General features: G+C 49.8%; 2 protein-coding genes across 4 annotated transcripts in view; one reads left to right on the top strand and one right to left on the bottom strand.

Annotated features, from left to right (window-relative positions):
* Positions 1-3,662, top strand: part of LOC135827532 (FAS-associated factor 1-like) — a 22,716-nt gene extending 19,054 nt beyond the window's left edge. For both annotated transcript variants that reach the window (XM_065340014.1, XM_065340015.1), the window contains exons 16-17: positions 413-490; positions 1,209-3,662. In XM_065340014.1, the coding sequence (XP_065196086.1) occupies positions 413-490; positions 1,209-1,322 (192 nt within the window). In that variant the 3' untranslated portion in view covers positions 1,323-3,662. The remainder of the gene's footprint in view (positions 1-412; positions 491-1,208) is intronic.
* Positions 3,663-5,178: 1,516 nt separating this feature from the next.
* Positions 5,179-24,324, bottom strand: LOC135827403 (uncharacterized). Of its 2 annotated transcripts, none has more exons than XM_065339895.1 (3): positions 19,625-24,324; positions 17,824-17,973; positions 5,179-7,903 (listed from the first exon to the last, which is right to left on the bottom strand). In XM_065339895.1, the coding sequence occupies exons 1-3, from the start codon at positions 24,309-24,311 to the stop codon at positions 5,937-5,939; spliced, it is 6,804 nt and encodes a 2,267-aa protein (XP_065195967.1). In that variant the 5' UTR covers positions 24,312-24,324; the 3' UTR covers positions 5,179-5,936. The 2 variants fall into 2 exon arrangements, with proteins under 2 accessions (XP_065195967.1, XP_065195968.1); XM_065339896.1 differs by having other exon boundaries at positions 17,824-17,970.
* Between the last annotated feature and the right edge of the window lie 451 nt (positions 24,325-24,775).

The raw sequence follows: 24,775 nt of genomic DNA, 5'->3' as shown, positions 1-24,775 counted from the left end.
TGTGAACACCACTCGTGTAGTGTTCTGTGCTAGAATCACATCACGTCGGTAGGAAAGCGCCTGGCATGTTGAACGGTCTCTGCTGGAATGACGGCTACACCATAGCTCAGTGGTTAGAGCATCACTGGCATCACTGGTCTCTAGTGAGGGTACCTGGTTTGGGTCCTGGTGGTGACAGTCAATTGTTTCTTCAGACTTTTCCCGTTTGTGTCTTTCCCTCAAACTAGTTAACAACTATTTCTGCTCTCTCTTTCTGTATCCCTCTCTCTCTCTCTCTCTCTCTCTCTCTCTCTCTCTCTCTCTCTCTCTCTCTCTCTCTCTCTCTCTCTCTCTCTCTCTCTCTCTCTCTCTCTCTCTCTCTCTCTCTCTCTCTCTCTCTCTCTCTCTCTCTCTCTCTCTGTTTGTTTTACAGCTTCTTTTCTCGTTTGCAGCGTCGAAGGGCTTTGATCAGAGCGAGTACTCTATACTAACCACATTTCCTCGCAAGGACGTGAGTAGCGCACTGCTTGTCGTTTGTTCTTCATCGTTGTCGTCGTACTGTAGCGGACATTGAAATCTGTTGAGAAGCCCGAGCGGCCACGTGACGCTGGCCGTGCAGCAGCCGTGTGAGAACTGCCGGTTCATTTTTAACAGTGTGTATGTGAACTACAGTGCAAGTGCATGTACACGCTAAAAGCAGTAAGGGCCGTCGCCGGCCACGGTCATCCTGTCGGGTTTCTATGTCCACGATATAAATCCGACGGGCAATGTCTGCTCGTGTGTGTGTACAGCCGCCTGTGTGGTAGCAACCGCCTGCCTCTGCTTGCCTGCGTGCACTTGTAGCATATCAGTAATAGGCTGTGTGCACGATGCCATTATGATGTCATTTGTACGACTCGTATACATGTACGTGGATGAAATGGGTGCGGTTACGCGGTGCTGCCGAAAATGGCGCACTGAAACATTCTGACGTAGGTTTGTCCGTAGCAGCTCAAGAACGGAGGTACACACTCTTCTTGTTGTTATGTACTCTTGGTGTCACATTGCCACGCGAGAAAAAAGTGGCCATTGTGTGTGTGTGTGTGTGTGTGTGTGTGTGTGTGTGTGTGTGTGTGTGTGTGTGTGTGTGTGTGTGTGCGTGCGTGCGTTCATATGTGTGTGTGTGTGCGTGCGTGTGTGTGTGTGTCCGTGTCTGTACGTGCCTGCTTGATGTGTTGTTGACTGGACAGCTGACATCACTGACTGATCCTGGCCACACCACGCTGCAAGAAGCCGGGCTGAAGGCGCGTGAGATGCTGCTACTGGAGGAGAAGTACAGCTCTGACTCCGAAGAAGATGGTTGAGCTCATCCTGCTCGTTGTAGTCCCAACGGACGTATTGGCTGGCAGAGGGTACTCTTTCTTGTTATGCACAATGTTCCGCTGGGCAAGCTGTGGTGGTGGCTTTTGTTGAGATGATGTTGTGGTGGTATCCGTGCTGTCGTCGGTTTGCTCACGGCTGTTGCTATTGTGGATGTTGCCGTCTTCTGTGTGTGTGTGTTTGTGTGTGTGTGTGTGTTATGATGACGATGCTGTCAGCAGAGTGTTTAACAACTAGTGCTGCTGCTGTTGTTGTTCCAGGGCGTGTGTGTGTATGTACGTGCGTGGCTGGTTGTTAGTGACTCATAGAACTGTGTGTGTGTATGTAGGTGTGTGTGTGGTGCGTACGTGTGTGTGCGTGCGTGTGCCGGTGATGACGGCAGTGTTGGTGTGGCGAGCGCCGTTCCCGTCTTGTTGGTGTTGCGTTTGTCTCTGGCTGTGTGTCCGACGCTGGCTCCAATAGTCAGTCCACGTTTCTTCTTCTGCTGCTCAGCTCTGATTTGGTGTGTGCCACCGGTGTTGCTGTGTGCTCGTTGCCTTGTCGCCTACCTCTCTGGTACTAGTACAGTCATGTAGCTTGCTTGCTGTTACTGTAAACACATTGTTGGCTGGAGCGTGGAGGACCGGAACACAATAAACACCATCACCATTCTCATCATTTGTATCCTGACTCGTCTCGTCGCCATCATCATCGTTGTGGTCTTGCCGCCTCTCTATGTTGCCGTTCTGTCGTTTCCCCACTCTGTCAGCGTGCGTCTTGCCAGGCTGTGTGGCCTACATCGTCAGTGTGATGTCTGTCGCTGTATGGGTGTCGTTGCGACCAGTCCTGTCTGTTTCCCGTTGTCCAAGAGATTCATTCTCCAACGCGTCTTGTTGTGTCGTTTTTGAGCTTCGTTCCAGACTCGCAGTGCCGTGTCGTGGAATGCCACAGTCGGAACTCTCACCGCTGTCATCACGGAGACGCAGAGTCGTGTCTGCCGAGTACTCCGTTAGCCGAGCGGTGTGTACATGTGAAATAAAATCTGTGCGTCTCGTTCACTCTTGCATAGTTTGTAAACACGTATTCTGACCTATTCGAGCTGCCAGTATCCGTCCTGACTATCCACGATTATAAGTTATTTTCGACGCTTTTTTCGGCGCATGGCTGCTGCTGGGGGTATGTCCATGGCAAACTGCAGCGGGTACATCCGTCTCTTGTGTGCGCATCCGCAGAGGTGAGCGGCTGCGTATCCGTCTGTTCTTGCCGGCGGCTTGGACTGGCACCTACCATCACGCGGTCCAAGCGGCGGCCGCTACTGGCATTCACCGTCTTCTGATGTTTATCCAGCTATTTGTCGGGCGTGAAGCCCGAACCAGCGGTCACCGCAACTTGCTCAGCGCCGGAAAAAAAAGGTTTTCGTGTATTCCGAGTCTGCCCCCCACGTGTTCAGTGGACCATGTTGACTTCTGCGTGCATGGCGTGTACGTGTGCGATCTACTTAAAAAAAAAAAAGATGTGCGGAGTGTGATGACAGCCTGCCCCCCCCCCCCCCCCCCCACATACTGATAAGGCATGCTATCATCATCTGTGTTTATCCACCTCACATTGAAAAGACAACCGTGTGGCGCAGAGCTGCAGGGTTTCCGCCGTTCCTAACCCTAAAAAATGTAGACGTTCTTTCTCGGTTCTATCGGACAAACACCACATCCAATCCATTTCAAGTATCTGCTGTGTGCCCCCGATTCATTTGCTTTTGTGTCTTCAATTCTCTCTCTCTCTCTCTCTCTCTCTCTCTCTCTCTCTCTCTCTCTCTCTCTCTCTCTCTCTCTCTCTCTCTCTCTCTCTCTCTCTCTCTCTCTCTCTCTCTCTCTCTCTCTCTCTCTCTCTCTCTCTCTCTCTCTCTCTCTCTCTCTCTCTCTCTCTCCGATACAATTGTCTTGGGCTGGTTTGCTTTCGTTCATCTGCCACACGTCTCGAATAGCAGACGCTCATGTGTTGCCATGTACATAACATTCGCATTCGCCGTGTCCTGTTCGCGATGTCTTGTGCCCCACAAGCTGGAACTGGACTCTCTTCAGCTGTTGGGACCAACATGGTTTCACGCGAAGAGCTAGGCATGCTTCTGCTCTCCCAGGGCTGTATGTGCCTGATTGAGCGGCTCATTCTATGCTCACTCTCTCAACACAGTCATTCTGCAACGTTAACGTGTCACATGAATTAACTGTGTTGGCCTCTTTTTTAACATACAATAATATACGTCATACTTTCATATACTCTGCCTGTTATAACCGGTCAACTTTTTTTTTTAAATCTCTTTTCAGTTTATTTGCTGCGTGGTCGCCTTATCCAATGCGATTAGATGTGTGTGCGTGAGCGTGTGTGTATGTGCGTGTGTGCGTGTGTGTGAGTGCGCGCCGGCGTAGCGGAAGGACGTTTTGGTGGGGTGTCTTCAAAAGTGTGTACGGGGGCGGGATACACACACACACACACACACACACACACACACACACACACACACACACACACACACACACACACACACACATCTGCCTGACATACATGCGTGATGTGGACCCTAACGAAATCCAATTCCCATCGACTTCACCTGGGTGGTGGAGCCCATCTCGTCTCCAAGACCAGCAGAATTAAAACAGGTCCAGCTTGGGCCAACAGCTCACACTACTACAATAATAGTATATAGTACACACTACTACTATATATAGGTATACAGCAGGGAGTCGTAAAATACCGGTATTTTACGACTCCCTGCTATAGTCGTAGGATCTCGAACAGGCCGATACTATGGCGATAGAAAGATTAAGTACATAATTCAAAGCCTCCATATGGCTTTGCATTACTGTAGAACGGCTAAATTTAGCGGGTGATTTGTTTTGGTTTTCTCAGTTCTGGATCAGGACAAATTCACGATGAAGACGAGTTAGTAGTTTAGCGATCTGAGTTTCGGAGTTTAAAAAGGGAGATGACTACAGTGCATTTCAAAACTATAGACGCGTAGGGTTTTTGAAATATTTCAAATTTGGCTGGAACTTTTTGAGAATAGTTTTCGGAATATTGCTCAGGATCGCTCCACAATTACTCTCATATAGTTTCTAACGGATTGGATAACAGACGCCCAATTTGGAAAAATTTATGCACAAAGTGATCACAGATTTTATGTGGTATAGATGCTCATAACGGTTTTTGCCTAGGTACGCGTCTATAGTTTTCAAATGGACTGTAGTACAATCAAGAGTACGTACTCTTGGTACAATGTACTGTGTGCTGTATTTGCAAAATTTCGATTTTGATTGGGGCAGCAAAACACTCCTTTCGCTAAAATGAGCCGTTTTACACTAGCCTAGAGGGTAGCCGTCAATACGCATGCTACACAGTACAGCAGGCACTAAGACCTGGCGTAAGCGACCTCTGGGTTTAGCGACCACCTCTTGATTAACGACCGTCTTTCCATGCACCGACAGTTCTACACAGACACTGTGGGACCTGGTTCTAAAGACCACCTGGCTTTAATGAACACTTTTGCTTGCGCCGTGGGGTGGTCGCTTAAACCAGGTTTTACTGTCACGACTGAGAAGGAAAGAAGGTCGACGAGGAAATATTTGTGATATTACAAAGTATTGAGATGCATTGTGGATGAAGAAAATTTAATAATACATTGCCAGAAGCTTGAGAGCCGGCGAAAGCACAGATACGGGGAGAAAAAGAACAGTGGATGGAACGGAAGAAGGAGTATGGGGACAATTACTATTCATGCATATTTCTGTGTGTGTGGGGGGGGGGGGGTGCACATGTGTGTGTGTGGGGGGGGGGGGGGGGGGTGCACATGTGTGTGTGTGTGTGCATGTGTGTGTGTGTGTGTGTGTGTGTGTGTGTGTGTGTGTGTGTGTGTGTGTGTGTGTGTGTGTGTGTGTGTGTGTGTGTGTGTGTGTGTGTGTGTGTGCATGTCAGACTATCAAGTAGTGGGATCGGAACGGTATAATAGACCTGCAGCTGCAGACTACTGATGCTGACCAGCGGTATACACGGCAATGGTGGTAATGGCATGTGCAGAGTCCAATGTCATGATCTCTTCAGTCGCTTGCACTACACTCTACAGCCAGCCTTACAGCGACTCTGAGAGGATGCACGCGCCGTGTGATCAGCGTACTAGCACAGCCTGCAGCCGGGGTCGATGATGTAGGACACGGTGTCGAGAAGGTCACGGAGAAAAACGGGATCATTACGGGATTTGAATGGCATTAATTAAAAAGTTATTGTGTGCAGTGCAAGCACGTGGGAAGCACTATTATCGCCAGGGAAGTATTATTCATTGAAACACGCTACCTTAGGAGAGAGAGAGAGAGAGAGAGAGAGAGAGAGAGAGAAAGAGAGAGAGAGAGAGAAAGAGAGAGAGAGGCAGGGGGTTATTTACGGAACAGCGAAGAGTGACACTGGATCCTGGAGAGCGACATTGCTGTGACTGACGTCGTCCATGGTGACATCATCGGCCTGTGACATCATCGGCCTGTGACATCATCACCGGTGAGATTACTAGGAGAGTGACATCATCATCATAATCATCACCATCATCATCACCAGCAGACAGGCAGAGATGGCGTTGTTTACGTCAGCTTGTTCTTGATGAGCGCACTGATGGCGGCTGCGTCCATGTTGCCCAGACTGCCCTGGTACGGGGCCTGCGTGGCGCTATTTGTATAGCTGCGTGGCCTCCAGTACTGCTCGATAGCCTCACTGACGGTCGGGTTCGGCCAAGCGCCACTGCACGGCTTCGCTGCAGCAGCCGCGGCAGATGTGTAGCAGCGCTGCCTGGACTTTGGCGACGAGCTCCGCGATCTCCTGTTGCCCGGGGTCTCCACTGGTTGAGATATCGTGAAGAGCGGCTCCTTGTGGCCGGGAACGGTGCGGCGAGACCGGTGATCCTGCTGCGGTGGCTGTTTGCAATGCTCCCGGTGGGTGGTCCTGCGGTGAAGCGCGAACGGAGGTGATGGGGATCCGGAGTCGGACGACGACGACGACGAGGCGGACATTGACAGTGAGGGCGACGCCTTGAAGTGCAGCATGTCACAGTAGGCGTTGGCCGCCGAATCCTCGTCGCTGTCATACCTGTACGCGTTATAGCGGCCGGTAATGCGCGTCTCCGGCGTCAGCGACGAGGAGCGCGATCCAGGCGCTCGGCGTACTTGCAGCGAAGACTTTCTGGCGCCCGGCTCGGACGCGCTGACGAAACTGTTGGGTGGCGGCTGAATGCCCGTCCTGCTCGTTTTGGCGCCGGTGGCGGTGAAGGTGGCGGTCCTGTCCCTGAACTTGTAGTTGTTCTCGCCGGGTGGCGGCATAACAGTGGCTGTTCTGCTGCCGGTGGGCAAGCTGGCTAGTGTGTTGGCGGTTCTGTCACCGAAGCTGAAGTTGTTATTAACACTGTTACTCGGTGGCGATTGTTGAGCGTTTGTCCTGCCAGTGGTGGTGTTGGCTGCTGGGGTTGTGCTGTCTCTGAAGCTGTACTTGATCTGGGTGTTCAACTGAGGGCCGCCGGCCGGACTGGTGTCCTCCTGGCTGGGACACCGATAGTGAATCCGGGGTAGCTCCGGCTTCGACGTGGTAAGCACCAGCTGCGGTGACGACAGGGTTTTGACGGGAGAGACGGGTGCGCTGGACCTCTTCGGAGCGGCGCTGGTTTTGTCGTCGTTGTTGTCATTGGCAACGCTGCCGAGCCCTCCGTCCAATGCGTCGTCACTGGTGTGCGCACGCTTACGCGGGCTTGGCGACAGCGAGCGGCCCATTCGCGGCAAGGCCGACTGCAGCAGTTGAAACGTCCTGGAGAGCGGACTGCGAGGCTGATCCTGATCTTTGGGTTCCTCTTGCGCACCAGACAGCATCGTGGTGCAGCTAGCAGAACGCTGATCCAGCGACACTACTGTTTTGTAGCTGGGAGAGCACTGGTCCTCAGACAAGACTGTAGTGTAGCTAGCAGACCGTTGGTCACGAGACACGGCGTGTGCAATGGAGGAGCTTGAAGACCTCCGGTCCACGGCGCCGGCGTCCGAACTGGGTTCGCCAATGAACACATCGCCGGCGGAGAACAGACTGCGGCTGCGCTGCACCCTTGGCTGGCCCGCGGCATCCACTGGCGACGAGTCGCGACTGCGCCAGCTCCCCCTGGGCGATGACGTCATCATGGGCGTGTCGTGCTTCGACGGCGACCTGGGCGAGATGACGATGGAGTTCGGGCGGGTGACGATGATTCGGCCGGTGAGCTCCGTGATGACGTTCGCCGCGCCCATCAGCAGCATGTGCGTGTTGCACGTACTCTGCGATGACGTCATCGGCACAGGGTCGAACACGTAGCTGGGATCTTCGCCGAGCACCTGTCGCGCGATACCGGCCATTCCGGACGGGCGGCGATGCAGGTTGGCTCCCGGCGGCGGCATCGTTGTCAGCATGCCGTTCTCGGTTACCATGGTGATCGCCGAGCGCTCGTCGTCGTCCGGGAAGGTGTGCTTGAGCCCCTCCAGCGTGGCGAAGCCGACCACGGACAGGCGCTCCAGGTGATCGCCGCTGTTCGCTGGGTAGCCTGGACAACACACAACATGATTCACACAGCATTATCCACAACATACTAGTAGTAAGAACAGCAGCAGCAGCAGCAGCAGCAGCAGCAGCAGCAGCAGCAGAAACCGTTGAACAGCAACAGCAACAACAGCAGCAGCAGCAACAGGAGCAGTAGCAGCAGCAGCAGCAGCGACAACCGCAACCGCAACAGCAGCAGCAGCAGCAGCAGCAACAGCAACAACAGGTACAGCAACAACATGATCAGTCGGCTACGTGGTGCACCACGAAGTCTCATACAGCGTCATACACAGGCCCGACGGAACCGGTCCGGTTGGTCAGGTTATCACCGGGCCAACATGTCACCCACCAATACAATGTTAACTACAATGGAGGCCATGTGTTTAAATAACCGGCGAGGAGACAACAGTTAGTTATATTCATTGCTATTTCGCAATGGAGGCAATGGAGGTCATGTGTACCCATCATCTCATACACAAAGTATGAAAGGCACTGACAATCAAACAACTACTGTCGGCGGTCCTGACCCAGCATAGTGCAACACTGAGTTAGTTGCACACAGTCCACCATACCAGGGGAACTTTTAAGAGAACAAATCCGTCTCTACACTCAGTCTCAGAGTTGCATGATGCCACCTGATCACCAGGATGCCACCTGATCACCAGGATGCCAGGCTCAGCAGACTACACAGTAGACTGCCTGTGTGTGTGTCCTGAGTGTTTTATTCATAATTACGGTGGTAAACACGCACCTGGCAATATGGCGGTAACACACGCCGGACAGTAATTATACAACGGGAAGAAAGGAGATTAACCCTTTACTGTCCGATTAAAATGTATAGAAGCCCACGCCACCACAAAATCTGAAACTAAAATTAGACGTAACTTTGGTTTGAATTTGACGATTTCCACGATCTTGGGCATCCTGGAAAGGTCTTGACGAGACGAACGCAATGAGCTCACACTCGGCGCCACAGGATGCACTGGTCCAGCGCTGCAAGCCAGGGAACGCGCAAAAGCGCTGAGCTCACGCTCGAGATCGATCTCAATCCACCATGTCACCCCCGTTGCTCGTATCGAGCTCAAATATTTTCGTAGAGACGCCCGGGAACCTACTTTTGAATTTGAATTGGTGTAGCCTTGCCAACAGGTGACGTAAACAGGGAAAATCCCAGCCGTCGACATGCGCGTCGCGCTCTGAACGCACATTTCCCGGGACCAGAATTACGAGTGCGATAACCCCGCAACCGCTCTTCGTATCGCTTCGGGAATTGTTCGAGGCGACAGCTGAGACTTTTCTCTTCGACCTACATATTTCGATCTCTCCAAAAGACCTAGATTTGAGCAAGTTACGATAATTTCAAAATGCCTACCCCATCGATCCCATTGGATCGATGCTTGTATGTACGGACAGTAAAGGGTTAATGGCTGTGAATACAGTCTGGACTACTTGTGTGTGCCCTACATAGAGTGCTATACCCCTTAGCACCTCGGTGGGAACAGTCAGCGCCATAATGCAGCGGAAGGCGCAATGATACGCAACCTAATTGTTTTACTTGCTCCAATCACACCGGCCCAGGTGTGAACTTCAACTAGTCCACCAGGTAGCTATGAGTCCTTTCACACTATTACCCTAAAAAATCGGTAAATCTGGTGTGTGATATGAGCAAGTAGGGAACAAGTCCTGACGTCTACAAGTAGCTTTTTAAGGTGCCATAAAGTGAACATTATTAGATCTAAAACTGATACAAGAAAGAAACGCTAATATCCTAAAGCTAGCACGATTGGAGGCATGATTACATGATTACATGAGCAGTGTGAAAGCAAGACGTGTAGATTGGAGAAATGCAGGTGAGAAAGGTACAAGTACATGTATGTGGGTATTTCTTTTTCTTTTTTTTTGTTCTAGCTTTCTAGGTGGTCAGAGCAGTGACAAACATGGTGTCTGTGTGAGTGATGTGCTTTCATAATTATAACCTTCTGCATGATTTTAATCATTTTATGCACACATTTTCATTCACTCTTCATCATTTTGTCGGAACTAGGTCTCCGGACCTGGTGAGAAGGCAGAAATGCCTGCTCATTTGGTGAAGTAAAATAAAACAAACAAACAAACAAACAGTGTGCTGTGTATTGTATTGATGGGCTCGCCATGTACAGTTGCGCTCACTTAAAACCGACCAAAAGTGCGTATTTGGCGGCCTCAACTAGCACGGCCCTTGACGCCCTGGAAGTGGCACGAACGCGGCTGGACGTACACATGCAACAAGTACAATGATGTAATCGGAACTGGTCCAGGGCGACAGCTTTGCACTTCGGGTCGGATTTCAGTGAGCACCACCTGTGCACTCTTTGAGTGTCATTCTTGTTACTGGCTGTACTCTACGGTGGTCGCTGTGTAAAATCCGGCACCATTTGCGAGACGGAAATTCTGCTGGGTTTTTGGGGAGGGTGCTGGATTAACGAATGTGACTTGCCGTTGCAATGTGCATGAAAAGGACATTCTGGTTGCTGAATATTACGCTGGTTTACAGAGGATAAAGTAAGTAAATTATCGTGTCCGTGCCCAAAGGGAACTCACGACGGCCGCTAACACCCGGTAAACCCTAGCGGCAGGGTTACAGAGGGTGCTGGTTTATAAAGTGCCGGATAAAAGAGGGACGACTCTACATGAAACCAACGGCATGTTCGATTGGTAGGATCTGGATCAGGATCCAGATCTCAGATCCGTCAGATCCTTGAGAGTCAACCGAACTCTTTATTTTGGACCTTGACTGTTGCCATGTCGATGAAGTATTAAAAATGGCGATCACAGGTCAGTGAAAAGGGTGAAAGTCAATACTCATCGTGCCCATCGTACCAAAAGTCAACAAGAGTATCTTGATCACCGTGTGCGTACCACAATGTGTACAAAAGTGATTTTTTACCCACCATAATTAATAATTTTAAAATTATAATGGCATATATGCACAAAGGCCACATTTGGATCCGTTGGATCCGGTCAACCCTAGCTAGGCCCTGCTCTCTGAGGTGGGTTGACGCGATCCAAATGCCTTCAATTGCATCAACTGTGCTGCATATCTCGAAAAACATCCGCTACCTCTGCCTGTGCCATCAACTCCTACCGCTCACCACCCAAGCTCTTCGTCTGAGGCGAAACGCTTCTGTCTTGCGAAGGCACCACCCAAGGCGATCCTCTCACCATGGCCATGTCACGTGATGCACTTGGAACGGTACCCCTCAAACAAAGAGCCAAGTCCAGCGGTGTCCTTCAAGCCTGGTTCGCAGACGACCCAACAGCGGGTGACAAGCTACGGACGCTGTGCACGTGGTGGTCTATCCTGGAGAAAGAGGGACATGCTTTTGGCTACTTGATCAACGCCAAGAGGTGAATTCTTCTTACAAAACCAGATCATGCTGACCTAGCAGCCGAGCTTTTTGGTGACACCAACGTGGACATCCGGGTTGACGGTTGTCGTCATCTGGGCGCAGTTCTGGGCAGTGGGCACCCTACAGTACTTTGAGGGTTTTGTTCGATCGAAAGTCCAGGAGTGGTGCGTAGAGGTTGCAGTCTTAGCCCAGTATGCTGTCACCCAGCCACAAGCAGCATTTGGACTGGGCCTGGGGCACAAATGGGCCTTCATTGCCCGAACCGTACTCGACACCGCGCACTTGCTAGCTCCGTTGGAGGACACGATCCGCACGAAGCTCATTCCCGCCATCACCCGAACCGACCTCCTCCTCCAGGTGATCTTGAAAGGTCCACCCTAGCTCTACCCTGCAGAGACGGAGGTTTGGGGCTCATCATCCCGGCCTCCCTGTCAGTCCAGCATCGTGACTCCAAAGCTATCACACACGCCCTCGTAGAGCGCATCCTGCTTCAGGATGAATCCCTTGACGGCATCCCGCACGAGACAAGAAAAGAGAAGGCAGATGCTTCGTCACAGGCCCGTCATGCACGCATGAACCACGCCAAGTCCATCAAGGATAGCTGCCCTCCTGCCACGCTTTGGGTGCTGGAACTGGCTTCAGAGAAGGGAGCCTCTAGTTGGCTTACCTGCTGCCCGCTCCGTCGCTACGGTTTTGTCCTCAACAAACAAGCTTTCTGCTACTCGCTTCATTTGCGCTATGGTTGGATCTCGTCTGGACTGCCCTCAACCTGTGCATGTGGCGCTTCCTTCACACCTGAACACGCTTTGTCCTGCCCAATTGGTGGCTACCCCTCCATGCGTCATAAATGACCTCCGTGATTCAACAGCATCCCTCCTGAAAGACGTGGCCCATGATGTTAGCACCGAGCCTTCACTGCAACCAATCACCGGTGAGACCCTGCGTCATCGCACAGCGATCTCAGCCGACTGCGCTTGCCTGGACGTGGCAGCATCCGGCATATGGGGTGGGCGTTTCGAGAAGACGTTCCTAGACATCCGCGTCTTCAACCCTCATGCACGGTCCAACCGCCAGCAGTCACTTCCAGCTACATACCGAAAACACGACACTGAGAAGAGGCGCTCGTATGAGGAGCGAATCCGTGAAATTGAGCACGCGTCATTTATGCCGGTAGTCTTCAGTGCATCTGGAGGATTCGGGAAAGCGGCTTCTGCGCTCTACAACAGAGTTGCCGGTATGCTTTCGGGCAAGAGAAAAGAGCCCTATTCCACCGTACTGGCCTGGATCAGGTCAAGGGTCTCCTTCTCTCTTGTCCGCTCAGCAAATGCTAGCCTCCCAGTCCGTGGACATCGCGCCGCTCAACCGAAAGCTAACCGAGCTTTGGCTGACATTCCCCCTGTGCTGGCCGCAGCAGACTGCCACTTCTGATCCTCTGTTCCATTATTATTTGCCATGGCGACCCCCGTAAGTCCAAATAACAGGCAGGGCAGGGTTGAGCCTTTTTCTTTTTTCACGAGTCTCATTATTACATCCTGTTGCCTGTATAAGAGGCCGATTAATAATAAAAAAGGGTGACGTAGTGCACGAATTACGCTGTTTCAGATCTGATATGCACAGTTGCCCACTCTGGTTTATGCACTCTTGGAAGCACGCACAGCCTGAAACTTGGCAGTGGTGGCGAGGTTTTGGGAGCTATGTAGCGTTTGTTTTCCATTCTCCGTTTTTGCTGTTGGTCGGATTGTAACATTGTGTAGCTGCCTTTGTTTTTCCCTGGGTTATAGGCCATTCACACGACGTGTAAACACTTGCACGTGTGTGACCAAGATAACACTGGCAAACCGTCATCCAGTTCACACGGTGCTGGGCAAACTTTGCAACCATCAATGTGTCCATAGTGACTTCCTGAAAATGCCGCGAAATGTTAAATTTTGAATTTTCCTTTGTTCAAGCACTGCATTTGCAGTACGCACTTTCAACAACCGACACTTTTCCTGGCGTGAAAAGATAATCGCGAGCAAAAGGGCCTCGGCCAAGATAAAAAAATCAGTTGCACGCATGTGTCCAAGTTTATCGTATCCGAGTAAATATCCTTGGAAACGGCACGATAAAAGTAAGTTTGCCCGTCTGTTGCGTTTTGCATTGTTTCCCTTTTCACGTCTATATATTTTTTGTTGTTCTCGGCGTGCCAAAGTCTCAGCGTGAATCATTCATGCGCATTTTACATTTTTTCAAAGCATTCGTCTAGGGATGGAGTTGAATCTTTTACACAACCTTCATACACCTGCCTAGAGTTTCTTTGGATTAGACTATTTCAAATTTTCATTGTGATTTCATCGTGGAGTTTTCTTCCCTAGTGTCTTTGGTGTTCTTCCTTCTTTCCTTGTCGCATTGATTGCATAAACCCGTTTTTGCACTAAAAGTGATACAATCCAGGAATTTCGCCCTGACGACAAGTCAGCAACCCATTTGAGCGCGCACTATTTTGCGCATTGCCAAATATGGAAGGTATGAGTAATGCATGTGGGCATGCATGCTGGGATCAGCAATGCACTGTTCAACACCCCAGCTAGACGACCATGCCCAGGTGGCTGTGTGGGGTGTTATGTGAGTACGCTGGGATCAGCAATGCACTGTTCAACACCCCAGCTAGACGGCCATGTCCAGGTAGCTGTGTGCCGGGGTGTTTGCGGTAGAGATTACGTCATTGCGGTAGAGATTACGTCATTGTGCAATGGGCGTACTAGTCTGTCCCTCCAGAAACTTGCGGAGACATTTCGGAAATATCGCGGAAAAAGTTGCGAGGTAAAATGCCACAAATTGCGGGGAATATTGCGGATTTTGTCAAATATTGCCGGAGTATTGTGATAAAATTGCGGAAATTGCGGCCGATTTTGGTACTTGTACTGTAGTGGTGTACGATGTACGAGTCGTACAGCATAAATCATGCATGACAAAACAGAACGTGTGCTGCGCTGACTGTGTTCAACTGCCTGACAGGAGCTTGCAAGACAGCTTTCCTCCATCCTCGGGCAACACTCGACGCGAGCCTTATTTTGTGACTTGTCAGCCGCTGATTTGCCCAGAAACTTCTCCATTCTGGTGTCTATCTCACAAGTAAACTACTGCCGAGCTTGAAGAACTAAACAACATCGAAGAAAGACTCGAATATCGCGGTTGCTTTTCGAAATATCGCGGTGCTTTTCAAGTATCAAGGACAGTTTTCTACAATAACGCGGATGATTTTTCAAATATCGCGGATATCACGGACTTTTGTTCAAATCGCGGAAAACAACGCGACCGCGGAATCGCAAGTTCCTGGAAGGACAGACTAGTATTGGTTTTATCATTGTACCACAGTTGCGCTCACTGAAATCCGACCCAAAGTGCATATTTGGCGCCCTCAACTTGCACGGCCCTTGACGCCCTGGCAGTGGAATGAATGCGGCGGGACGTACACATGTACATCCACAATGATGTAATCGGAACTGGTCCAGGACGCCAGCTTTGCACTTTGGGTGGGATTTCAGTGAGCACAACTGTAGATTCTCCTAGACAAAGTACTTTACACATGCTCAGTAAAACCTGGTGTAAGCGACCTCTGGGTTTAGCGACCACCTGCTCTTAACGACCGTTTTTCCATGCACCGACAGTTCTACACAGACACTGTGGGACCTGGTTCTAAAGACCACCTGGCTTTAACGACCGCTTTTGCTTGCACCGTGGGGCGGTCGCTTAAACCCGGTTTTACTGTATGCGGCTCCTCCACACACTGCACGGCACAGAGCCTTGTGTCAAGTGTTGGATTTCACACACCACAACCGTGCGACCAGCCAGCACCCCGGACTGGAGCGCTCTTGAACGGAAACAAAAAAAAAGGCTTCAGCGCTCAACTCTTCGAGCAGGAGTTTTACGAATGAAATTTCTACTTCTACAGTGCGATGACCTGAATATCGACTCTGGATTAGTCGAACAAGGTGGAGTGGGAGAGGGGAGGAGTGTTAGAATTGACAGCAGAACAACCAAGCGGAATAGCATCAGTCTAGCTGGATATGCGAGCTTGGGCGCTGTGTCAGCGGAAGTAAATATTTAAAAACAACAAAATATGCCCCCGGATACGCATTATTGGTGTGTCCAGGCTCAAGCGGGGGATGAAGATGTAAACCAAAAAGAAAAGAAAAAGAAGGCTTTGGTGGATTCACGCCGTGTACCCTGCAGACAAGGTCTGCGGAGGCAATCACCTGCACACACCGGCACAGACGTGAAACGCAATCTGATGCACGGCCAAGGGAAGAGAGTCCGTGCGCCCGAGCGCACGTACGAGCACGCACGCGCGCAGGGTACGAACCAAACGCGCCGGATGGGGTCAGGTTAGATGGCTAGGTCAGGGGGTGGATGGTCGGGTTAGAGGGCTAGTCGGAGAAAAAAGAAAAAAAATGCGGGGGTGGGGGAGTCATTGGACTCGTCAAAATCTACGGGAATCACTTTATTCTAGCGGGCTATCGTGTGTGAGTAGAGAAGAGAGCCAAGTACATTACAAGAGTGAGGGGCCCGGGAGTGAGGGGCCCGGGAGAGCCTGGTGAACGTGTAAAATTAGATCCGACAAGTTGCCGTGTACGGTCGCACCCATAATAGTGGCGGAAGTACATGATTATTGCTTGCCAAGGCCGTCGGCTATTGGCCAGTTCAGCAGGGCTGGTCTACACGCCCTCTACAAACTCGGCCGCCTCAAACGACACCATGTGGGCGGCAGACAGTCTTTTTACGCGAGCACGATCAATCTCGGGCGGGGTGCACAAGCCCGAGGAGGAATCGAAGCTGGCTATGCGTGACTGAACTGCACACGGACACACAGGCACGCGGAAAAACGCACACACACACACACACGCACGAACAAATACGGACACGCACATGTCAGTATGTGGATACACACACACACACACACAAAATAAAATGATCGGCAAGCGTTCAAGGATGGGATACTCTTCTATGGGGGAAGACGGTTTTCAGACTCGACACATGCACGTATCCGGAGGAAATGTTCAACAGCACCGGTGCATGAAACACCGCCGGCAGCCAGTGATTAATCAGCGAAAGCAACTCGCGAAAAGCAAAGTGCAACTGAGTGGTGTCAGAAGGTTAAGCTATCGGAGGAATTGAGCGCCATCGAGCGTGAAGTGCTGTGACAAGCATTGTTTCCTCAACGGGATATTGGAGAGTGTGGTTTGCCAGTGGAGGTGGCTTTCACGAGAGCGGCGAGCATTCCGATATTTCACACAGAGGAAGTGTTAGCAAGTTGCAGAGGTTACCGATGGCGTGGATCTCGGTCATGCAAAACGGAGCCTGCGGCAGCGAGCACCATCCGACCAAAACGAAAACCTCTCTGCTAGATGCGGCGGACGCACTTTTTTTCTCTTCGCCATGCAGTGCCTTCCGAATATGGGCAATGAAACTTCCAAACCGGGCCCTCGCAGCGCTGCCTCTGTCCACAGCCAGTCACGCATAACCATATTACCGCCGCCAAACATTTAATTTATTTATTTCATTTTAAGCTGTTGTAGTTGCGGTGTGGTGGTTGATGGAAAAACCTGCACACCGGTCAAACTGCCCCTGCCTCTTCCCCCCCCCCCCCGCCTCTCCCCCCCCCCCACTCCTGCCATTCCATATGTCTCATCGCTGCCTTGCTGCTTTGTGCCGTCAAGTGGTGTGTGTTTTTTTGTTGTAAAAAATCAAAAACAAAAAACCACCGCTGGATGCTGCTGCTGAGCATTGCTATTTTTAACTATTTTAATATTGGGAGGTGATGAGAAGGGATGAAAAGCAAGAGAAATGAGTTAGGAACCCCCCTCTTGCCCCTGCCCTTCCTATCCCGTACCCAATCCCAGATGTCTCTTTGGCGAGTCGGGGGTCAGGGACACAAACTTGACAAACACACAGTGTGTGTACAAGTGACTGATAACTTGACATCAAACTCCCCTTATTCATGGCTCACACATGACGGGTTTACGTGGCTCTAGTAAAAAAAAACAAAAAACAAAAAACACACACACAGTGTGTGTACAAGTGACTGATAACTTGACATCAAACACACAGTGTGTGTACAAGTGACTGATGACAGTACACTAATGTGCAGTTGCGCCCGACGAAGTCCGACCCAGCGTGCATATTCGGCACCCTCAGCTTGCAGGGGCCCTGGAAGCGGTACGAATGCGGCTGGACGTGCACATACACACTCACTGTGATGTAATCAAAACGGTTTCAGGGTGTCACGTTTGCACTCTAGTCGTATGTATGATGAGGGTCCGAGTGCAGGGCGGAAATGGGGTACTAATAGTACCCCATTTTTAAGGTGAAAATTATTTCTGGCCCGGTTTTGCAAAAATAATTTCACCGTAAAAATGGGTCACTGTTAGTACCCCATTTCCGCCCTGCACTCGGACCATCACCATACCTACTACTCCCTCTGGGTCGGATTTCACCAAGCACAACTCTACCCTGGGGTTAGTTAGTACACAGCTCACAGAGGGGTGCCACGTACCAGCACTGTACTTGTTGATCTTCCTGTGCATCAGGCGGTGATAGATGAAGAAGCCGAGTGCAAAGACGAGAATTACCGACAGGATGACCACCGGGGCAATGATGCTGGCACTCAATGCGCTGCTCACACCTGTACCTGCTGCTGCTGCTGCTGGTGAAGAGAGAGAGATAGAGAGAGAGACAGAGATAGAGATAGAGAGAGAGAGATAGAGAGAGAGAGAGAGATAAAGAGAGAGAGAGAGAGAGAGAGAGAGAGAGAGAGAGAGAGAGAGAGAGAGAAAGAAAGATAGAGATAGAGAGAGATAGATAAAGAGAGAGAGATAGAGAGAGAGATAAAGAAAGATAGAGAAAGAGAGAGAGATAGAGAAAGAGAGAGATAGATAGAGAGATAAAGAGAGATAGAGAGAGATAAAGAGAGAGAGAGAGAGAGAGAAAGAGAGATAGATAGATAGAGAGAGAGAGAGAGAGAACATGATTGTTAGCCAAAATTCCAAAACTGTACTTCCTCCGCGTCATCGAAATTGTCGCAGTTTGACTTTTGATGTAAAATGCGGTATTTACTCACCAGCACTCGTACCAGAGGCAAGGGATCGGACATAGGCGATAGTCATCAGTATGGGGTGACGGCAAAGTTCTATTTTCTGTTATTGGAAGCTGGAATTTTTGAACTAGACGCAATTTCTTCGCTGATGTCGCTGCGCTGGTAATTTCGACTCGCTGAGATCAGTCAGGTGTTGCAGCCTGCACATTTCTCGTGCTTATGGACATTCACTCAAGCCCCATCACTGCTTTACCTTAGCTGGGGTGAGAATGACTTCGTGGAACAAGTGGCAGCGCTTGGAGAAACATCGAGGGGTCGGCAAACTAAATGCCTGCAACAGCGATAAAATTTGTCGCTCTGGCTGAGACACTCAGTACTACTACTAGTACATGATTGTACCTGCAAGAGCCGTGTAGACTCTACACGTAGTGCTAGTGATGCACGCGCAGGTGCCGTACCATGGTATACCAGTGCTGAAAAAGAGGGCGCGCTGGACGTGATACTACACTTACCTGCATGAGCTGTGGGCATGCCACGGCTAAAAAAAAAGTTCATTATTTTCAAGATCGAGGTGATTCCGAGGTGATTCCGCCGACGGTAATCAACCGACCTCGCAACGATCGTGTATTCTTACTAGGCTTCGTTGGTGGTGAAGTAGAAATCATCCAGAGCTAGCAGACGACAAGCATAGCAGCTCTTGTCCTGTGGAGAAAGTCAAAGCGTTTGAGATGAGGCGCGACCAACTTTCAACCTTCCTTGAAATATTTGGGAACGATATTTTTGCGTCCATTGACATCAGCGACGACGAGGACTTCATCTCTGCATGAAAACTCTCAGTCCAATTGTCCTAGAACGTTACTCTAGTCTTCAGACTATCATACTGTGTAATAAGTTTCGAATGCCTTAGTTTATGGAGTTGTCAGTAACAAGTGACAAGTCACTAGTCAAACTGCGACAATTTCGATGACGCGGAGGAAGTAATATTTTTTCACTGAACCTGGATGTAGCACTGTCCTTTAGAAGTCATTCCATGAAGTTGGAAAAGGGCTCACCAACAGGTGTCCCCTTTACAGGAGGCCAGAACGGCACACGTGTGATATTGCACACACACACATGCATGCACACACACCATGCACACACACCATGCAAACACACACACCATGCACACACAAGCATGCACACACACATGCACACACACGTGCACACACACATACACACACACACACACACACACACACACACACAAGGAAGACTCACTCACCTCTGTAGACAGACTGGCATTGCGTTCCAGTGTAGTCGGCATTACAGATGCAGAAGAAGCCGTATTCAGCGCTCATGTCAACTACGCACTTTCCATTATTGCTGCACAAGGAGCGTGAACAGTTCGTTGTGGCCTGCAAGTGCTCAGGATCAGCACCTTGGGAGGAGGTGCGGCGAGAAATGGTCGCAGTGGTTGTCGTGGCAGCCGCAGCAGTCGACGAATCCGAACCGGTATCCTGCTTTTTCAGCTGATCTGAAATTGGGCTCGAGAGTCGACCAGATTTGCGACCAATGTGGAGGTTCTCGAGAAAGTGAAGAAGCCGCCACGTGTCCTCTCCGCCGGTCTTCTCTACAGTTTTCGCCTCTGGCGTGTACTGGGGCAATCCCCTCATGGACGTCAACCGTGTAACCGGGTCGGAGGGCGCATCGGTGGCATGAGTTTGTTGCTGTCCGGGGAGACTGGCGCGGAGGTCGGCAAACACCCGGGCCAGATTTGCTGTCATGGCTCCAATGGTCTTGTTGAGCTGGGCAACGACCTGGTCGACGACGGTTGCTATCGCCGTCTTCAACGCCTGCGGCTCGGGGATCGGGCTTCCGGCGGGCGAGGCCTCCTCTTGCGATCCCATTGCAGTGTTGTTGTTCTCACCCATGAAGGCATCTAACTTGCGCAACATTTCACTCTTGTCCATGTACGCTGGCATAATGTTTCTCTGAGGCAGTTCACTGAGAACGTCGTCCAATGCGAAAGCTTCGCCGTCAGTACTGTCATCAGAGGACTTTGATGATTCCGGGGAGAAGCTGTCACTGGTGCCAAAGGCGCTCATCAAATCCTTTCGTGGCAATTGACTGAGCATATCGTCCAATGAAAAATCTTTGCCGTCGGCACTGTCGTCAGAAGACGTTGACTCCGAGGGGAAACCATCGCTAGTGGCAGCCGTGTCCATCAAACCCTTCCGTGACATAATGTTATTCTGCAGCATTTGGCTGATTTGCGCCATCGCCATCGTGGAAGAATCCGATTTAGTATTGTCATCAGCTGGCATAGAGTCCACGGGGAAAGCAGCGCTGTTGATAGCTCTCGTCTCAGCCCCGTCGTCAGAAGACACAGACTTGTGAGGCTCCATAGAGAAATAGTTGTCAGCACTGTCATCAGAAGACATTGACTCAGAGGCTGAATCTGAAGAAGTGCCAAAAGACCTCATCGAATCTTTCTGTGAAAATTGGCGGAGCATATCTTTCAATGACAAATCTTCGGTGTCAACACTGTCATCAGAAGACATTGACTCAGAGGCTGAATCTGAAGAAGTGCCAAAAGACCTCATCGAATCTTTCTGTGAAAATTGGCGGAGCATATCTTTCAATGACAAATCTTCGGTGTCAACACTGTCATCAGAAGACATTGACTCAGAGGCTGAATCTGAAGAAGTGCCAAAAGACCTCATCAAATCTTTCTGCGGCAATTGGCGGAGCATATCGGTCAACGACAAATCTTCGGTGTCAACACTGTCATCAGAAGCCATTGATTCCGAAGAGAAATCGGCGCTAGCGGCAGCCTCGGCTTTCAAGTCTTTCCATGGCATAACGTTGCTCTGTAGCAATTGCTTGATTTGAGCCATCATGGAGGCATCTAAATTAGTATTGTCCTCATCCAATACAGAGTCCACTGGCGAATCCTTGATGTCAGCACTGTCGTCAGAAGACATTGATTCCAAGGAGAAATCACCGCTAGGAGCAAGTTTTTCCCTCAAATATTGCAGCAATTCACTGAGCACATCCTTCAATGACAAATCCTTGATGTCAACACTGTCATCAGAAGACATTGATTCCGAGGAGAATTCATTGCTAGTTGCAGCCGCGGTCTTGAGATCTTTCTGTGACATTTGGCGGAGCATATCCTTCAATGAGAAATCTTCGGTGTCAACAGTGTCATCAGAAGACACTGATTCCGAGGAGAAATCGGCGCTAGTGGCAGCCTCGGCTTTCAAGTCTTTCCAGGGCATAACGTTCCTCTGTAGCAACTGCTTGATTTGAGCCATCGTGGAGGCATCCAAATTAGTATTGTCCTCATCCAATATAGAGTCCACTGGCGAATCCTTGATGTCAGCACTGTCGTCAGAAGACATTGATTCCAAGGAGAAATCACCGCTAGGAGCAAGTTTTTCCCTCAAATCTTGCGGCAATTCACTGAGCACATCTTTCCATGACAAATCCTTGATGTCAACACTGTCGTCAGAAGACTTTGATTCCGAGGAGAAATCAATGCTAGTGGCAGCCTCGGTCTTGAGATCTTTCTGTGACATTTGGCGGAGCATATCCTTCAATGAGAAATCTTCGGTGTCAACACTGTCATCAGAAGACACTGATTCCGAGGAGAAATCGGCGCTAGTGGCAGCCTTGGCTTTCAAGTCTTTCCATGGCATAACGTTCCTCTGTAGCAACTGCTTGATTTGAGCCATCGTGGAGGCATCCAAATTAGTATTGTCCTCATCCAATACAGAGTCCAATGACGAATCCTTGATGTCAGCACTGTCATCAGAAGACATTGATTCCAAGGAGAAATCACCGCTAGGAGCAAGTTTTTCCCTCAAATATTGCAGCAATTCACTGAGCACATCCTTGATGTCAACACTGTCATCAGAAGACATTGATTCCGAGGAGAAATCATTGCTAGTGGCAGCTGCGGTCTCGAGATCTTTCTGTGACATTTGGCGGAGCATATCCTTCAATGAGAAATCTTCGGTGTCAACACTGTCATCAGAAGACACTGATTCCGAGGAGAAATCGGCGCTAGTGGCAGCCTCGGCTTTCAAGTCTTTCCATGGCATAACGTTCCTCTGTAGCAACTGCTTGATTTGAGCCATCGTGGAGGCATCCAAATTAGTATTGTCCTCATCCAATATAGAGTCCACTGGCGAATCCTTGATGTCAGCACTGTCGTCAGAAGACATTGATTCCAAGGAGAAATCACGGCTAGGAGCAAGTTTTTCCCTCAAATCTTGCGGCAATTCACTGAGCACATCTTTCCATGACAAATCCTTGATGTCAACACTGTCGTCAGAAGACTTTGATTCCGAGGAGAAATCAATGCTAGTGGCAGCCTCGGTCTTGAGATCTTTCTGTGACATTTGGCGGAGCATATCCTTCAATGAGAAACCTTCGGTGTCAACAGTGTCATCAGAAGACACTGATTCCGAGGAGAAATCGGCGCTAGTGGCAGCCTCGGCTTTCAAGTCTTTCCATGGCATAACGTTCCTCTGTAGCAACTGCTTGATTTGAGCCATCGTGGAGGCATCCAAATTTGTATTGTCCTCATCCAATACAGAGTCCAATGACAAATCCTTGATGTCAGCACTGTCGTCAGAAGACATTGATTCCAAGGAGAAATCACCGCTAGGAGCAAGTTTTTCCCTCAAATCTTGCGGCAATACACTGAGCACATCTTTCCATGACAAATCCTTGATGTCAACACTGTCGTCAGAAGACTTTGATTCCGAGGAGAAATCAATGCTAGTGGCAGCCTGGGTCTTGAGATCTTTCTGTGACATTTGGCGGAGCATATCCTTCAATGAGAAACCTTCGGTGTCAACAGTGTCATCAGAAGACAATGATTCCGAGGAGAAATCGGCGCTAGTGGCAGCCTCGGCTTTCAAGTCTTTCCATGGCATAACGTTCCTCTGTAGCAAATGCTTGATTTGAGCCATCGTGGAGGCATCCAAATTTGTATTGTCCTCATCCAATACAGAGTCCAATGACAAATCCTTGATGTCAGCACTGTCGTCAGAAGACATTGATTCCAAGGAGAAATCACCGCTAGGAGCAAGTTTTTCCCTCAAATCTTGCGGCAATACACTGAGCACATCTTTCCATGACAAATCCTTGATGTCAACACTGTCGTCAGAAGACTTTGATTCCGAGGAGAAATCAATGCTAGTGGCAGCCTCGGTCTTGAGATCTTTCTGTGACATTTGGCGGAGCATATCCTTCAATGAGAAACCTTCGGTGTCAACACGGTCATCAGAAGACACTGATTCCGAGGAGAAATCGGCGCTAGTGGCAGCCTCGGCTTTCAAGTCTTTCCATGGCATAACGTTCCTCTGTAGCAACTGCTTGATTTGAGCCATCGTGGAGGCATCCAAATTTGTATTGTCCTCATCCAATACAGAGTCCAATGACGAATCCTTGATGTCAGCACTATCGTCAGAAGACATTGATTCCAAGGAGAAATCACCGCTAGGAGCAAGTTTTTCCCTCAAATCTTGCGGCAATTCACTGAGCACATCTTTCAATGACAAATCCTTGATGTCAACACTGTCGTCAGAAGACATTGATTCCGAGGAGAAATCAATGCTAGTGGCAGCCTCGGTCTTGAGATCTTTCTGTGACATTTGGCGGAGCATATCCTTCAATGAGAAACCTTCGGTGTCAACACTGTCATCAGAAGACGACAATTTGCTGAGCATGTCTTTCACTAATGAATCTTTGATGTCAGCACTGTCGTCAGAAGACATTGATTCCGAGGAGAATTCATTGCTAGTGGCAGCTGCGGTCTTGAGATCTTTCTGTGACATTTGGCGGAGCATATCCTTCAATGAGAAATCTTCGGTGTCAACACTGTCATCAGAAGACACTGATTCCGAGGAGAAATCGGCGCTAGTGGCAGCCTCGGCTTTCAAGTCTTTCCATGGCATAACGTTGCTCTGTAGCAACTGCTTGATTTGAGCCATCGTGGAGGCATCCAAATTAGTACTGTCCTCATCCAATATAGAGTCCACTGGCGAATCCTTGATGTCAGCACTGTCGTCAGAAGACATTGATTCCAAGGAGAAATCACCGCTAGGAGCAAGTTTTTCCCTCAAATCTTGCGGCAATTCACTGAGCACATCTTTCCATGACAAATCCTTGATGTCAACACTGTCGTCAGAAGACATTGATTCCGAGGAGAAAACATTGCTAGTGGCAGCCGCGGTCTTGAGATCTTTCTGTGACATTTGGCGGAGCATATCCTTCAATGAGAAATCTTCGGTGTCAACACTGTCATCAGAAGACACTGATTCCGAGGAGAAATTGGCGCTAGTGGCAGCCTCGGCTTTCAAGTCTTTCCATGGCATAACGTTCCTCTGTAGCAACTGCTTGATTTGAGCCATCATGGAGG

This window comes from Sycon ciliatum, chromosome 11 (assembly GCF_964019385.1).
Source record: "Sycon ciliatum chromosome 11, ocSycCili1.1, whole genome shotgun sequence".
Classification (NCBI taxonomy): Eukaryota; Metazoa; Porifera; class Calcarea; order Leucosolenida; family Sycettidae; genus Sycon; species Sycon ciliatum.
The sequence above is the reverse complement of the archived record's forward strand: the minus strand, read 5'-3'. Positions and strand labels throughout refer to the sequence as shown.

Excerpts from the sequence above, each read along its gene's own strand:
- LOC135827403 (XM_065339895.1), bottom strand. The coding sequence starts at position 24,311 with ATGCCATGGAAAGACTTGAAAGCCGAGGCTGCCACTAGCGCCGATTTC. Across the intron at positions 17,974-19,624 it reads ATGCCAGTCTGTCTACAGAG|CAGCAGCAGCAGCAGGTACA; the intron begins GTGAGTGAGTCT and ends TCTCTTCACCAG. Across the intron at positions 7,904-17,823 it reads GATCAACAAGTACAGTGCTG|GCTACCCAGCGAACAGCGGC; the intron begins GTACGTGGCACC and ends TGTGTTGTCCAG.